The 15,174-nt window shown below is 42.4% G+C and overlaps 1 protein-coding gene across 1 annotated transcript; it reads right to left on the reverse strand.

Annotated features, from left to right (window-relative positions):
* Positions 1-261: 261 nt before the first annotated feature.
* LOC145163936 (uncharacterized) lies at positions 262-711 on the reverse strand. The gene has a single exon (XM_079082672.1). It carries the CDS (start codon positions 709-711, stop codon positions 262-264), a length of 450 nt encoding a protein of 149 aa, XP_078938798.1.
* Positions 712-15,174: the final 14,463 nt, after the last annotated feature.

Below are 15,174 nucleotides of genomic sequence, written 5' to 3' on the forward strand. Positions count from 1 at the left end.
TTACGGTTTACAGTTTTGGTTTCAGGTACTTCTTCTTCGAAAGGAAAGGAGCCGGCATGATCGCAGCACATCACACTATGATTTCCGCATTATGAGATATTTAGGAGTTGTACTCTGATATTACTTTTCTATGACATGTTTTGGTTATTTGAAATACTGGTTTTTGATTATGAAATGAGTTGACACTATTGATGTTTCAGACTATTGGTTTTTATAATTACTTATTTAAAAATGAAATTTTTGGCTCTATATTTTAGGATGTTACAGAGGAAGTTTTCGGTGCCAAAGCCAACTAACCTCGAAGACTGGTTTTGATAGAAAACACAATTGTGGTTTACCAATGACTAAAGATATGTCTAACGGGAACATTGTTCCAGTAACCTTTGATTTAATTACACATCTTGATCTATCTTTCGTCATTATATAGTTGTATTCATTATCAAATTCAACACGATGACCAGCTTTGCAGAGTTTCCCAACACTTATAAGATTGTGTTTTAAACCTTCAACATAGACAACGCTTTGAATTGAGAAGTTTCCATTTGTTAGAACACCATATCCTTGAATTTTTCCATTTTCATCGTTCCCAAAAGTTATGTGACTACCATGTGTGATTGCTTTAAAGTCACGAAGGTATTCCAACCTTCCCTTGATGTGCAAGGAGCAGACACTATCGATTAACCATTCTATTTCGTGATCCTCTTCGCACATTTCCTGCACGATTAGTCAGTTAATTTGGGCACCCAAACTTGTTTGAGGCCCGCAACAACATTATGTGATTTCTTAACAAATCTTCGAAAATTAGATGCGGTGTTGCATGTTGTTGTGGTGTGTGACTTTCTAACTTCTGACATTTTGGTGTTTTTGATCTCTGTTCTCTTCCAAATCTTTTTAGAGTTGAAACTTCTTTGCTTAGTCCTAGAGGCGATTTTCTTGACAAGTGGATAATACCTAAATTTTAACTTCTTTTCATTTATCCAAATGGTTTGCCTAGGTTTGGATTTAGGAACATAATCAATGTGTTTCTCAAGATTTCGTTTCATCTCAGACTTTTCTTTGTTCTTTCGATTGACAACCGTGGTGTCATCAATCATGACTGACTTGATTTTTTGGCCAGGCTTTTCATTTAATGGAGTGACAACTGCGGTGTTGTTGCTTTGCTCAGATTTGGGACTTTGAGTCCTTTTGGAGCTAGGTGACCTGTTAGGACTTTTAAAACTTTGGTTCCTTTCTAACTTCTGCGAAGAGTTGGTTTTGACAAACTTTTTTTGAGCAGAGTCGTTTTGAAAAGATTTTTCTACCGCAAAGTCATTTAAAATCTTTTTCTTTGAAAATGGTAAGCTTTTGTTTTCGGTGACCTTGAGATTTAACTCAACTTGCCTTTTCTCGATGCGAGACTTAATTTCAACTTTTAAGGCTTTCTTTTCTTCATCATTTGGTGACAAAATGTCAGATCTGTTTAGTTTATGTCTTTTGCTTTTAAAAAGTTTGGACTTTGGTATAGGTATCGATGAGGAATCATCAGAACTATAGAGTTCTTGACATCTAAATCATTGTCCTATCTCAAATTTTTCCGTTCTTACTCATTGAGGAAGATATTGAATCTTAGTGGTTGATTTAACTGAAGTCACAGTGAGACTTTTGTTGAGTGAGATGTCGCAGAGGATGCAATAGTCAATTTTTTAGGGACATTTGCTTTGAAAGGTAAGTCGTGTCCTTCTAAGATTATCTCTTCATCAACATGGGACTTTGGGGACATGTTTGGTCCTTCCAAAATGATTTCTTCATTAACGTCATATTCTGATCCAGAATGTATTGTTCCAATGACTGATAGTGACTAACGATTGTTAGAGAATCTCGATGTTTCTAGGAGAATCTCTTTAATGTTGCAGTTGTTTCTTAACACTCAAAGTTTTCCAAAATGACATTGGATGTCTTCAGGGTAGGTCTTGTCATTGATTGAGAAGTGAAAGGTCCTATCTAGTGGGACATATGGGTGTTCAACATCAAACCGTGGTGGAAATTTCTCTTCGATGCTATATCCATTTGACCACCCCCAATTATAAGTATTGTCTACAGACCCATTATTGACCAAGTTTTCAATTGCTGCACTTTCATTAAAGAGCTTTTCTATTAATTTGTTTAAGCGTACAATTTCAGCTCGGGCTAAATCGCGTTGATTGAAAGCAACATCTAACTGAGTTTCACTAAGCAACCTATTATCTTTTTCTAGCCTAACAATGCTCAACATAGAAGAACAATGAGGTTCCATTTTCAAAACCATTTGGTGATTGAAGGGATTACCCATTACCTTATATGTTAGCATATAATTTCTTCTTTTACCGATATGGGATTGGGTTTGCATCCCAATAATAATTGTTAAATGTGGACAATCAATTCATAGTAAATCTCTTTGTTATTTGACTCATTGAGTTTTAGTGCATCTTTTATAAAATAAATAATTTCATTTCCACTATTATAAGATAGCAGATGGTATCTTACTTCCAAATGTGTAAACTGTCAAACGAATCAAACGGCTCAAACTGCAACCACAACCAATGCGTCTGAAAAACTGAAAATTCACATTAAGCAGTTGTGAGTGAAGAAAACATTCTAGTCTCATAGTACATGTCCCCCGTTTTCAAAAATATAAAGAACGTCCAAAACAGAGTTCGTATGCAAAAGATACGACGATTATAGGAAAACAAACCAATAAAACTATAACACTCCAAACCAGGTATCACGTTAAAGCCCTTGAAGAATTTAAAATTTGCATAATAAGTCCCTTAAGTATGCTGGGCGTACTCATGGGTACGCTTGGCGTACTATGTATAATTGATCGTGGAGGGACAGCACGTATGTTGGGCGTACATGACAGATGTCCAAACCCTAATTTCCGGACTTGAGCCCTATATAAACATCCTTATCACATTTGAGCCTCACCCTAATCAGCCTCCCTCACCTTCAAACATCTCTGAAAACCCTAATACCATTTGAAAGTGTGTTTTGAGCTTAAGGAGTGCATTTGTGGCCATTTTAGTGTCCATTCAAGAAGGAGAAGTTGTCAAGCAATCTTGGAGTGGCATTGGGCTTCAAGAATCTGCATCTAGTTCACCTTGAGGAGCTTCCAGAGGTATAAAGCTTTGATCTTTCCATTCTATTCATTAGATCTAGCTAGGGTTTTCTAGTTTTGTCCCTTTTGTTGGTTTTGAATCTCCTCTTGTGAGTTGAGCAACTCGAGAGGCTAGAAAGGTTAGATCTGAGATCCTTTGGTCCATTCATAGCATAAAAATGAAGTCTTGATGGATGTTTTGACCTCATGCATGGATTAAGACCCTTGGGAAGGTCTTAATGGGTTGTTGGGAGCATATGAGACATGCAAAGGCATAAAGTTGCCAACTTTATGCCCCAGGACGTCTTAATGAACCTAGATCTGACTTTTGGACGTGAGGAAATAGAGTATTAAGAACTTAATGGAAAAAGTGATTAATCTGTTAGTACGCTGGGCGTAAATTAGTGTACGCAGCGCGTACCAGGGTGGTACGCCAAGCGTACGCACGGCAGCTGGACTTGCATTTGTTTTGGGCCTTTGAGCTTTTGGGCCCCAGTTAGTCATTGAGCTAGGTCAGGTTTTGGGGTTAGTGGGCCAGTGTATCTGTTTTGGGCCATGGATGATATGGTTGGGCCTTATTGGGCCATGAGGCCAATTAATGATATTTGGACATGGACTTTGGGCCCAATAGCAAAGGAATACTTTTGGGCCATTGAGAGAGGACTTGGAGCTTGGACTCTTCAATTGGTTTGTATTCAGTCCTAACCTTGAGTAATGTTATTATTGTTCAGCACGGGGGTTACAGACTGTTAGGAGAGCAGCTTTCGGATTCAGCAGACAAGGTGAGTCTTCTCACCATACCAATGGGTCTAAGGCACCAAGGCCGGCCCATTTTATGTGATGCGGATTGTTGATTGAATATGCGATATGATAGTATGACATTTGCATGGAAGACCACGTGGGGGTTCCCGTGGCATTTTGTATAAGACCTTGGAAGGTTTCCATGGCATCCTAGTATATCTGCTTGTATAGTTTGCATTATGTCTTGTTTGGTAGGAAGACCTTATGGGTGTTCCCAAGGCAGGAAGACCTTGTGGGGGTTCCCAAGGCAGGAAGACCTTGTGGGGGTTCCAAAGGCAGGAAGACCATGTGGGGGTTCCCATGGAAGATAAGACCATGTGGGGGTTCCCCTGGCATTAGGTGTAAGACCCTGGAGGGTTTCCAGGGCTTCCTTGTTATATGCATGGCTTATGTGATATGTGTAGCTTTATAGCTAATTTGATATGTGTGTGGGGTATGCTCTGAGGGACTCACTAAGCATTAGCTTACAGTTTGTGGATTTATTTCAGGTACATCTGAGCCCAAGGGCAAGGGCAAGGCTTGATGGCGCGACTTGCACTCTCTCACCTACATTTTATGGGACACTCTGATGTGGTGGTTTGTGGTATATGATTTATTTTGGGACGAATTGGAGTTATCAGGTAGAGCCTTGGGGAAAGGTACAGGTAGGTGTGGAAGGTAGTATTGGGCCCATACTACTAAAAGCACAGGACCTGTAACCGAACCGATGTTAGATCTGACAGGTCTAAGGAGGACCTGTGTGGGAAGATCCCCTATATATATATGTCCTAATTATTATGGTTTATGACATTTCAGTTCAGCATGGTGGTGACACGATTTGGGACAGGGGGATCAGGATCGGGATCAAGATCTGGACCCGGATCGGGCGACGGTGCAGAGCCCATTGATGAGAGGATGCACGAGATCATTGCAACAGAGGTTACGAAGGGCATCCTTGACGCTACCCCAGTGATCTTTGGGACGGTCAAGGAAGGTATTATGGAGATTGTGGAGGAGAGGATCAGGTCATTCAGAGCCGAGATTGCTGCGGGCCAGATCGGGGCCCGAACTCCCTCGTTTCGGGAGTTTAAGGCGTGTGGAGCGCTGGAGTTTTTCGGGGCCAAGGACCCCATTGTTAGCCGACGCTGGGTGGCGGACATCAAGAACGCCCAGTGCACGAGTGCTTGCCCGAACGCGGCAAACGTGGGATTTGCTTCCTGTATGCTGAGGGACAAACCCGAGATTGGTGGGGAGAGGTGACCAGTCAGGTGGGAGCAGCCAATGTGGCTGAAATGACATGGGCCAAGTTTGTTCGGATGGTGAGGGAGTTCCAGGAGCTCCAACAGACCACCGAGACTGTGGCGGAGATCACCGCCAAGTTTCGGGAGCGAGCATTGTTGATCCCACAATATGCTACTGATGAGGACATGCAGAGGACGAGGTATCATTCCATGCTGATGGATGATATCTGGGAGTTTGTGAGCTTTACAGGGTGCAAAACCATGAATGAGATGGTGGAGAAGGCACGAGAGAGGGAGATGGAGTTGGACTTCCGCACCAAGCGGAAGCCTGAGCAGGCACAGGCAGCAGTAGGTCAGGCTAAAAAGCCTAAGACCTCAGATTCATCCAGTAGGGGCCAGCAGGGCCGTGGCCGATGTGCCAAGTATGGGAGATCTCATGGGGGAGCTTGCCGGGGGTCGAACCCGTTGTGTTATACGTGTGGTCAGTCGGGCCATGTGAGCAGGGACTGCCCCAGGAAGGGCTTGATATGTTTCCACTGCAACCAGACTGGCCATAAAAAGGCTGATTGTCCGAGGTTGCAGGGAGGGGGAGGAGTAGTGGCGGCGCCTGCTCCCGCCATGATGAGGATTACTGAAGGCCGCCCTGTTATGGCGGATGCTCCAGCGGTGAAGAGCTGCGCATTTCAGCTGACTACCTAGGAGGCTCGGGCAGAGCCAGACGTTGTGGCTGGTACGTGTTTATTCTTCTTTGCTCTCTATTTATTTGTATTGCTTATATGTGAATTATGTTTATGTATAGGGACCTTTTTGGTCAATGGTATGACAACTCATGTTTTGTTTGATTCGGGTGCTACCCGATCATTTGTTTCTCATGTGCTCAACAAGAAGTATCGGGATGCGTCGGGAACTCTGGATTCCCCGCTTGAGGTAGAGATTGCTGATGACCGCACTGTGAGTGCTGCGAGGGTGTATCAGGACTGTGTCCTGAATGTGCTTGGAGAGAGGTTCCGCATAGACTTGGTTCCGATACCGTTATGAGGGCTGAAAGTCATTGTCGGGATGGATTGGTTGGGGGCCAATGGGGCCATGATCGATTGTGAGCGCCGGTTAGTGAGGGTTCGAACCCTAAGTGGGGGAGAACTGGTTATACATGGTAAGAGGGCCTGGCAGGGGCCGACCCTCTGTTCGGCTGCGAGGGCAAGGAGATTTCTGCAGCAGGGATGTACGGGACTTATGGCTTATATCTCGGATACGAGGGTTGAGACCACAACAGATATGGGCAGTGTGCCGGTTGTACAGGAATTTCGGGATGTCTTTCCCGAAGAGTTACCGGGAGTGCCTCCGGAGAGGCAGGTGGAGTTTCGTATTGAGTTGGTGCCGAGTACCGCTCCGATAGCAAAGGCACCATACCGGCTAGCATCGTCCGAGATGCAGGAGCTATCTACGCAGCTTCAGGATCTACTAGACCGGGGATTTATCCGTCCGAGCAGTTCCCCGTGGGGAGCTCCAATCCTGTTCGTGAAAAAGAAGGATGGATCACACAGGATGTGCATTGATTATCGAGAGCTGAACAAGCTAACGGTGAAAAACCGTTATCCGCTACCGAGGATCGATGATTTGTTCGATCAGCTACAGGGTGCGTCTTGGTTTTCCAAGATTGATCTTTGGTCGGGATACCATCAGATGAGGATCCGGAATGAGGACATACTGAAGACAGCTTTCAGGACTCGGTAAGGGCATTACGAGTTTGTGGTGATGCTGTTTGGGCTCACCAATGCCCCAACAGCGTTCATGGATCTCATGAACAGGGTGTGTAGACCGATGCTGGATCGGTCGGTGATCGTTTTTATTGATGATATTCTGGTCTACTCTAAGACTAAGGAGCAACACGAGCAGCATTTGAGGGAGGCATTGGAGACCCTGAGGGCGGAAAGGTTGTATGCCAAGTTCTCTAAGTGTAATTTTTGGCTGCGGAAGGTACAATTTTTGGGGCACATCATCAATCAGGAGGGTATTTCGGTTGATCCAACTAAGGTTGAGGCAGTGATGCAGTGGGAAGTACCGAAGAATGCTTCTGAGATCCGTAGCTTCTTGGGTCTAGCGGGCTATTATCGGAGATTCATCCAGGATTTCTCCAAGATTGTTGTGCCCTTGACCCGCTTGACCAAGAAGAATGTGACATTTCGATGGGGTGCGGATCAGCAGTTGGCTTTTGATACCCTGAGACGGAGGTTATGCGAGGCTCCGATTCTAGTACTACCCGAGGGGTTAGATGATTTGGTGGTGTACTGCGACGCGTCGATTTCAGGGTTAGGTGCGGTACTGATGCAGAGGGGGCATGTGATAGCTTACGCCTCGAGGCAGTTGAAGCCTCATGAGGCAAATTACCCCACTCACGACCTGGAATTGGGGGCAGTGGTGTTTGCCCTCAAGATTTGGAGGCATTACTTGTATGGAGTGAGGTGCACCATCTATACTGATCACAAGAGTCTGAAGTATTTGATGGATCAGCAGAACCTCAACATGAGACAGAGGAGGTGGTTGGATGTACTGAAGGACTATGATTGTGAGATATTATACCATCCCGGGAAGGCCAACGTGGTGACCGATGCGTTGAGCCGCAAAGCGGAAGGTTCCCCGATTGGGGACGTTTTTTTGAGGATGACCGTGATCTCTCCATTGTTGGATATGATCAAGGAAGCTCAGGTCGAGGGGGGTTAAGAAGGAGAACTGGAAGATAGAACAGATTCGGGGACAATATCCTTTATTTGTCAAGGATAGCCACGACCTATTGACGCAGTGTGGCCGAGTGTGGGTATGCTGCGAGCATGTGTGTTGGATTTTGGAGGGAGTTGGGATACGTACCTCCCACTGGCAGAGTTTTCGTACAATAACAACTGTCATGCCAGTATCGACTGACCTCCATTCGAGATGTTGTATGGTAGGAGATGCAGGATACCGGTTTGTTAGGGTGAGGTTGGACACCCGGTCATGGGGAGCACTGAGGTAGTGCTCAAGACTACCGATTTGATTCAGCAGGTGCGTGACCGGCTGCGGGTCGTGCAGAGCCGTCAGAAAAGTTATGCTGACCGGCGACGATCGGATCTGGAATTTCAGGTGGGGGACTTTGTGTTCCTAAAAGGGTCGCCCTGGAAGGGGGTCATCAGGTTTCAGAAGAGGGGCAAGCTAGGGCCAGATTCACAACACGTTCAGGATTACGGCCCGGGTGGGCAAGGTGGCATATCGCTTGGAGCTACCGGATGAGCTTAGCCAGATTCACAACACTTTCCATGTGTCACAGCTTCGGAAGTGTGTCACTGACGAGTCCGCAGTCGTTTCTCTGGACGACATTCAGGTAGACGAGGTTTTAAACTACATTGAGAGGCCCGTTGTGATTTTGTATAGGAAGACCAAGGGTCTTCGGAACAAGGAAGTGAAGCTTGTAAAGGTGCAATGGCAGCACCGAAGGGGATCCGAATGCATATGGGAGCCGGAGGAGGAGATGCGGGAGCATTACCCTGATCTATTTGCATCTACGGACTTCGAGGACGAAGTCTAGTTCAAGTGGGGGAGAGTTGTAACACTCCAAACCAGGTATTACCTTAAAGCCCTTGAAGAATTTAAAGATTGCATAATAAGTCCCTTAAGTACGTTGGGCGTACTCATGGGTACGCTTGGCGTACTATGTATAATTGATCGCGGAGGGATAGCACGTACGTTGGGCGTACCAGAAGTACGCTGGGCGTACGTGACGAATGTCCAAACCCTAATTTCCGGACTTGAGCCCTATACAAACATCCTTATCTCATTTGAGCCTCACCCTAATCATCCTCCCTCACCTTCAAACGTTTATGAAAACCCTAATACCATTTGAAAGTCTGTTTTGAGCTTAAGGAGTGAATTTGTGGCCATTTTAGTGTCTATTCAAGACGGAGAAGTTGTCAAGCAAGCTTGGAGTGGCATTGGGCTTCAAGAATCTGCATCTAGTTCACCTTGAGGAGCTTCTGGAGGTATAAAGCTTTGATCTTTCCATCATATTCATTAGATCTAGCTAGGCTTTTCTAGTTTTGTCCCTTTTGTTGGTTTTGAATCTCCTCTTGTGAGTTGAGCAACTCGAGAGGCTAGAAAGGTTAGATCTGAGGTCCTTTGGTCCATTCATAGCAGAAAAATGAAGTCTTGATGGGTGTTTTGACCTCATGCATGGATTAAGACCCTTGGGAAGGTCTTAATGGGTTGTTGGGAGCATATGAGACATGCAAAGGCATAAAGTTGCCAACTTTATGCCCTAGGACGTCTTAATGAACCTAGATTTGACTTTTGGACGTGAGGAAATCGAGTATTAAGCACTTAATGGAAAAAGCGCTTAATCTGTTAGTACGCTGGGCATAAATCAGTGTACGCAGCGCGTACTGCCTAAGGACTCAGTACGCTGCGCGTACCAGGGTGGTACGCCAAGCGTACGCACAACAGTTGGACTTGGATTTCTTTTGGGCCTTTGAGCTTTTGGGCCCCAATTAGTCATTGGGCCAGGTCAGGTTTTGGGGTTAGCGGGCCAGTGTATCTGTTTTGGGGCATGGATGATATGGCTGGGCCGTATTGGGCCATGAGGCCCATTAATGATATTTGGACATGGACTTTGGGCCCAATAGCAAAGGAAGACTTTTGGGCCATTGAGAGAGGACTTGGAGCTTGGACTCTTCAATTGGATTGTATTCGGTCCTAACCTTGAGTAATGTTATTATTGTTCAGCACGGGTGTGACAACCCGTAAATTTCTATCTTGTAAAGTCAATCCAATCAACCAAAAGTCAAACTTAATTTTATTGCCTTTTAGCCTTGTTAAGGGTCATTCTAATGAGTTCTAAGCCTAGTACACTTAAGGATTGAGTGTTTTGAAGTATTAGCTCGAGATCAGAAGGCTGCACCCGAACCAGAAATCCCAACACATGAGGTTCACGGCCGTAAACCATGTTCACGGCCGTGAACACTCTTCTAGCCATGAACCACCCTCCATATATAAGAGTTTGCTTCATTTTTCTTCATTTCTCCAAGTTCCAGACGCAAACACTCCATTCTCTCTCAAGTATCATCCAAGAAAAGCTCTTATTTCACTCCCAAAACGTAAGCATCTCATCCCTTACTTGTTCATGCTTAGTAACCCCTTTGTTCTAGCCTTGATTCATCACTCTTTGTCACCATCTTCAAGATCTTGAAGGGTTTACGACAGTAAACCCTTCATAAGGGCCGTAAACCCTTCAAAAGATCTTGGGCCGTAAACCCTCCCAAGGCCGTGGACTCATAGAGTTTGGCCGTGAACTCATTGTGATCAATCACATGTGATTCTAACACTTCATTGCAAGTGTTTCCTAGTTCCTAAGGTTGTTTCCCTTACATGTTAGTTGTTTTAAACACTAATTATACCCATATATGTATCAATATATGTCAGTTAGGACTCGTTTGTGCCTCGGGACTTCATTCGTGGAACTTCTCATCCTTACTCGAATCTTCAATTGAATCACCCACATAAGGTGAGTTCATACCCCTATAATCAATCTTTTAAATGGTTTTAAATGCTTTTAAGGGGGGGGGGGAATACAAGTAAAACACAAGAAATGTTGTGTTATAAAATATAAACTGCTTATTACGTCTTTGTACCAATAAACTGTATGTAGAGCTTGAAATTATGAATAGAACATAGAAATAAGCTTATAAACTTTAATAAGTTTAACTTAAGGAACAAAAGGATCTTTTTATAAACTTATCTGACAAATATAGAAAGGTTTTTCCACATTATTACTTGTAAAGTCGTTAATCCAGCTTGTGAGACACGTCTTTGAGTACTCATATAAGTATTAGTGGAAGTCTACCCTTACGACCAGAGTCTCCTAGAGGGAGAGCGTAAGTTTGAGTATAGATCTATACGGGATTAACAATCCCACACCTCACTGTTAGCTACAGTCGGACCGGCAGGTCTGCGGGTGACAAATGTCATATTCTTTTCGACGTCTACCATACGTCGTGTTTAACCGGTCCAATTAGTATGGTCATAAAACTCACAAATAGATAACAATGATATATTTACGTAGTAATAAACTTTTCATGAACATATCTCAAAGGACGCTAACTATGTGATTACCCAATGTATACTTTAGGGTTAGATAGAACTGAAGTCCGATAGACTGTGGAATGTGTGTTTTCCGCCTTACTTCCTGTTCCTTGTTTGGTTGTGGGGTTAGGGTAGATTCACCAATTCAACTGTCTATTCAATCTCGGTTATATGCAACTCGTATGTATTAGGTAATCATAGGAGGGTAGTAGCGTTGTATCAGGCATCCAGAACAACCAAGTCTTTATTCAATTTAACATATCAACAAAACTATACATCAATGTAGTAAGTATAGGGAGTATACTTATGCTTTTCAAACTTAGAACAACATGGACATCCAGTCGGTTTTTATAGAAAACATAGGATTTTCTATGGTAAACATCATTCTTTTTAAGGTAAACAGTTTTGATTGTACTTTCTGAAAACAATAGAGTTTTACCAAAAACAACGTTTCACAATTGAGTTAGTGAAACTAGAAACTTATTTATAAAAAGGGGTTTAATACTTCTTATTAAACCGGTATAACTTAAAAGACCTTTAGTGGTTAATTCTATAATACCTTAGTTTATACATCATGGTTATATATAATTAATATCCGATAGGCAGTTGGATGTGTGCTTTCCGCCTTACTTCCTGTTCCTTGTTTGGTTGTGGGCTTAGGGCAGATTCACACAATTAACTGTCCGTTCGATATTAGATTATATATAGCTAGTATAAACTAAGTAATTATAGAAGGAACTATTGTGGTTACCGTTTTTACTAAAGGAAATATATGATTTTCTTAAAGAATGTTTTCTTCAAATATAAAGAACTATTACAGTTAACTCTGTAAGTACCAAATGAATACGCCAGGGTTGTATACAATGAAGATCTAACAAACAATGAGATGTGTGCTTTCCGGCTCATTTCCTGTTCCTTGTTTGGTTGTGGGCTTAGTGCAGATTCACACAATCGATTGTCTGTTTACTCTGAATTGTATATAACTTGTATCTATTTAGTACTCATAGAAGGAATTATAGAGTCATTTTTACTTATCATTCACCCAATCAGAAAATATAGGATTTTCTGGAGGAACAGGCGAACTTTTCTAAAGAACTTACTTTTCATCACTTAAATACTTATGAACTCACCAACTTAAATGCTGATCTACTCTTTCAAAATAACTTGTATTCTCAGGAGACTAGTAGACAGGTACGCGCACTGGGATTCAGAAGATGGAGTATAGTAGCTTCATGTCTTGTTTTGTTATTTACTTTTGGAGTTAATCTTTTGTGAATCATATACTTTGTAAACACTTTAATATTAATACAATGGTTGTTTGTTACTTTGATTACTATGATGCATGTGTTGTGATACTAAACATGACGTCCTCTGCCCCCGAACGTTTCCATCGTTCCGGTTTGGGGGTGTGACAACGGGGGTTACAGACTGTTAGGAGAGCAGCTTTCGGATTCAGCAGACAAGGTGAGTCTTCTCACCATACCAATGGGTCTAAGGCACCAAGGCCGACCCATTTTATGTGATGCGGATTGTTGATTGAATATGCGATATGATAGTATGACATTTGCATGGAAGACCATGTTAGGAGAGCAGCTTTCGGATTCAGCAGACAAGGTGAGTCTTCTCACCATACCAATGGGTCTAAGGCACCAAGGCCGGCCCATTTTATGTGATGCGGATTGTTGATTGAATATGCGATATGATAGTATGACATTTGCATAGAAGACCATGTGGGGGTTCCTGTGGCATTTGGAATAAGACCTTGGTGGGTTTCCATGACATCCTAGTATATCTGCTTGTATAGTTTGCATTATGTCTTGTTTGGTAGGAAGACCTTGTGGGGGTTCCCAAGGCAGGAAGACCTTGTGGGGGTTCCCAAGGCAGGAAGACCATGTGGGGGTTCCCGTGGCATTAGGTGTAAGACCCTGGAGGGTTTCCAGGGCTTCCTTATATGTTGTATGCATGGCTTATGTGATATGTGTAGCTTTATAGCTAATTTGATATGTGTTATGTGGTATGTGTGTGGGGTATGCTCTGGGGGACTCACTAAGCATTAGCTTACAGTTTGTGGATTTGTTTCAGGTACATCTGAGCCCAAGGGCAAGGGCAAGGCTTGATGGCGCGACGTGCACTCTCTCACCGACATTTTATGGGACACTCTGATGTTTTTAAATAAAGTTATAATGAATGTGGATTTGAAAACAATTGTTTTGGGATTTCATGGTTTATGGAAATGGTTTGATTAATTAAAATTGAAAATTTTCTTTTGAAAATTTGGGTCGTTACAAAAACACTGATTTTCTTTAAACTGCTAAAACCGAATCGACACACCAAACTAGGATTGTTTTTGAGACTTTTGCTAAACATGACACCATTGTGGGGCCCCCAAATCCACACAACTCACCAGCTCTATCTCTCATCTCCACTCCTCCTTATTGTTTTAGAAAACACCACCATAACACCACCTACTTTCCACCACCATAAAGCCACCTTTCCTCCACCATAAAGCCACCATCGAACCATTGCTGTTGTTCTGCCACCCTCACCACCTCATGCTTGTTGCTGCTATAAGTATAGATCGCCACCACCACCATTTTTTTGTGTCGTGTTTCATTCGATCATAAATAAAACGAAGACCCATTTTTTTGTTTATTGCTTCTTCGTGCATGCATACGTAACAGGAGGAGGAGGACCCTCCTCCTCAAACTTCATTTTAAAATAAACAAAACCCACCCACTCCTCTAGAAATTATTGACAAAATAAGTCCCACAACCCCAAAGTTTGATTTAATTTAAACATATTAGCCCCTTCCATAGAATTTCTTAACAACATAAGTCCCAAACTCAAACTTCCATTCCAAATATTTTAAAACAACCCCACCTTTGGAATTTGATTATAAAATCGATCCCATTTAATTTATTTATTATACTAAATCAACCCTTATGGCCTAGTAAATTACGAAACATCCCCCCGAATTTGTTAAATAATACCAAAACTTTGATGAGGGATATAAGTTACCTGCCTACCCTGTGATTGCCGGTGATCGTAAGATTTTACACGATCACAATTTTAGTGATGAACTTTTTCATCACACAACCAAACCGGATTCGAACCGAATAAGTATACCTGTCCGGTTATCGGTTCGCCAATTCATGCCATTTTGGTTATATATTGACTGATTTATAGATCCCAAAACAAAGAGTATCAAAGCTTATTTTTGTAACTGTTAAAAGAAAAATTTGCAAAAAAGGTACTTGAACTTTTCTTTGTAACTGTTAAAAGAAAAATTTTTGTAACTGTTAAAAGAAAAATTTGCAAAAAAGGTACTTGAACTTTTCTGGTCGATCGGTGATGCATTCGTACCCACGCACGCACACAAGTTCAGTGGCCCGAAACCAATTTGGCTCGCATTTACACCCCCTACGTACGAGGGCAAGAGAGAGCCTTGGTTCTAATAAATCTTACAAAGGTAGCTAGTCTTTGTATTTAGATACCTATTTCCTTTTCATTCTCCCATCAATGTGGGATGAGTTAAAACCATTTAACCCACTTATTTTCTTTTCCAACTACCACACTTTGATAAGTAGTTTCTCATTCATTTCTAATCCGTTTGGGACATATGATATATCAAAACGAAGGTATTACGAAGGAGAACACGAACACATAATCATTTGTCCTTTTTGATTACATTAAAAGTTCGAAATTTGTGCTCAAAAATGGAGAAAATCTATTTTTGGAAATTAATAAAATTAGTTTTCCAACAGTGTATTTGAAGAAGCTAGGACCGAGAAAAAAGATGAGGCAGAAATCCAAGGAACAAAATCCATGGAGGAAGGGGCATTCACTTAACAGAATGATTACTAGGATCGCATGCCAACTCAAATAAAAAACAAGTTGATATTTCATTATTTCTTTATTGTTGGTCGTGTGCAACAT

This window comes from Lactuca virosa, chromosome 3 (genome assembly GCF_052849685.1).
Source record: "Lactuca virosa cultivar CGN04683 chromosome 3, Lactuca_virosa_CGN04683_v6, whole genome shotgun sequence".
NCBI classification, from domain to species: Eukaryota; Viridiplantae; Streptophyta; class Magnoliopsida; order Asterales; family Asteraceae; genus Lactuca; species Lactuca virosa.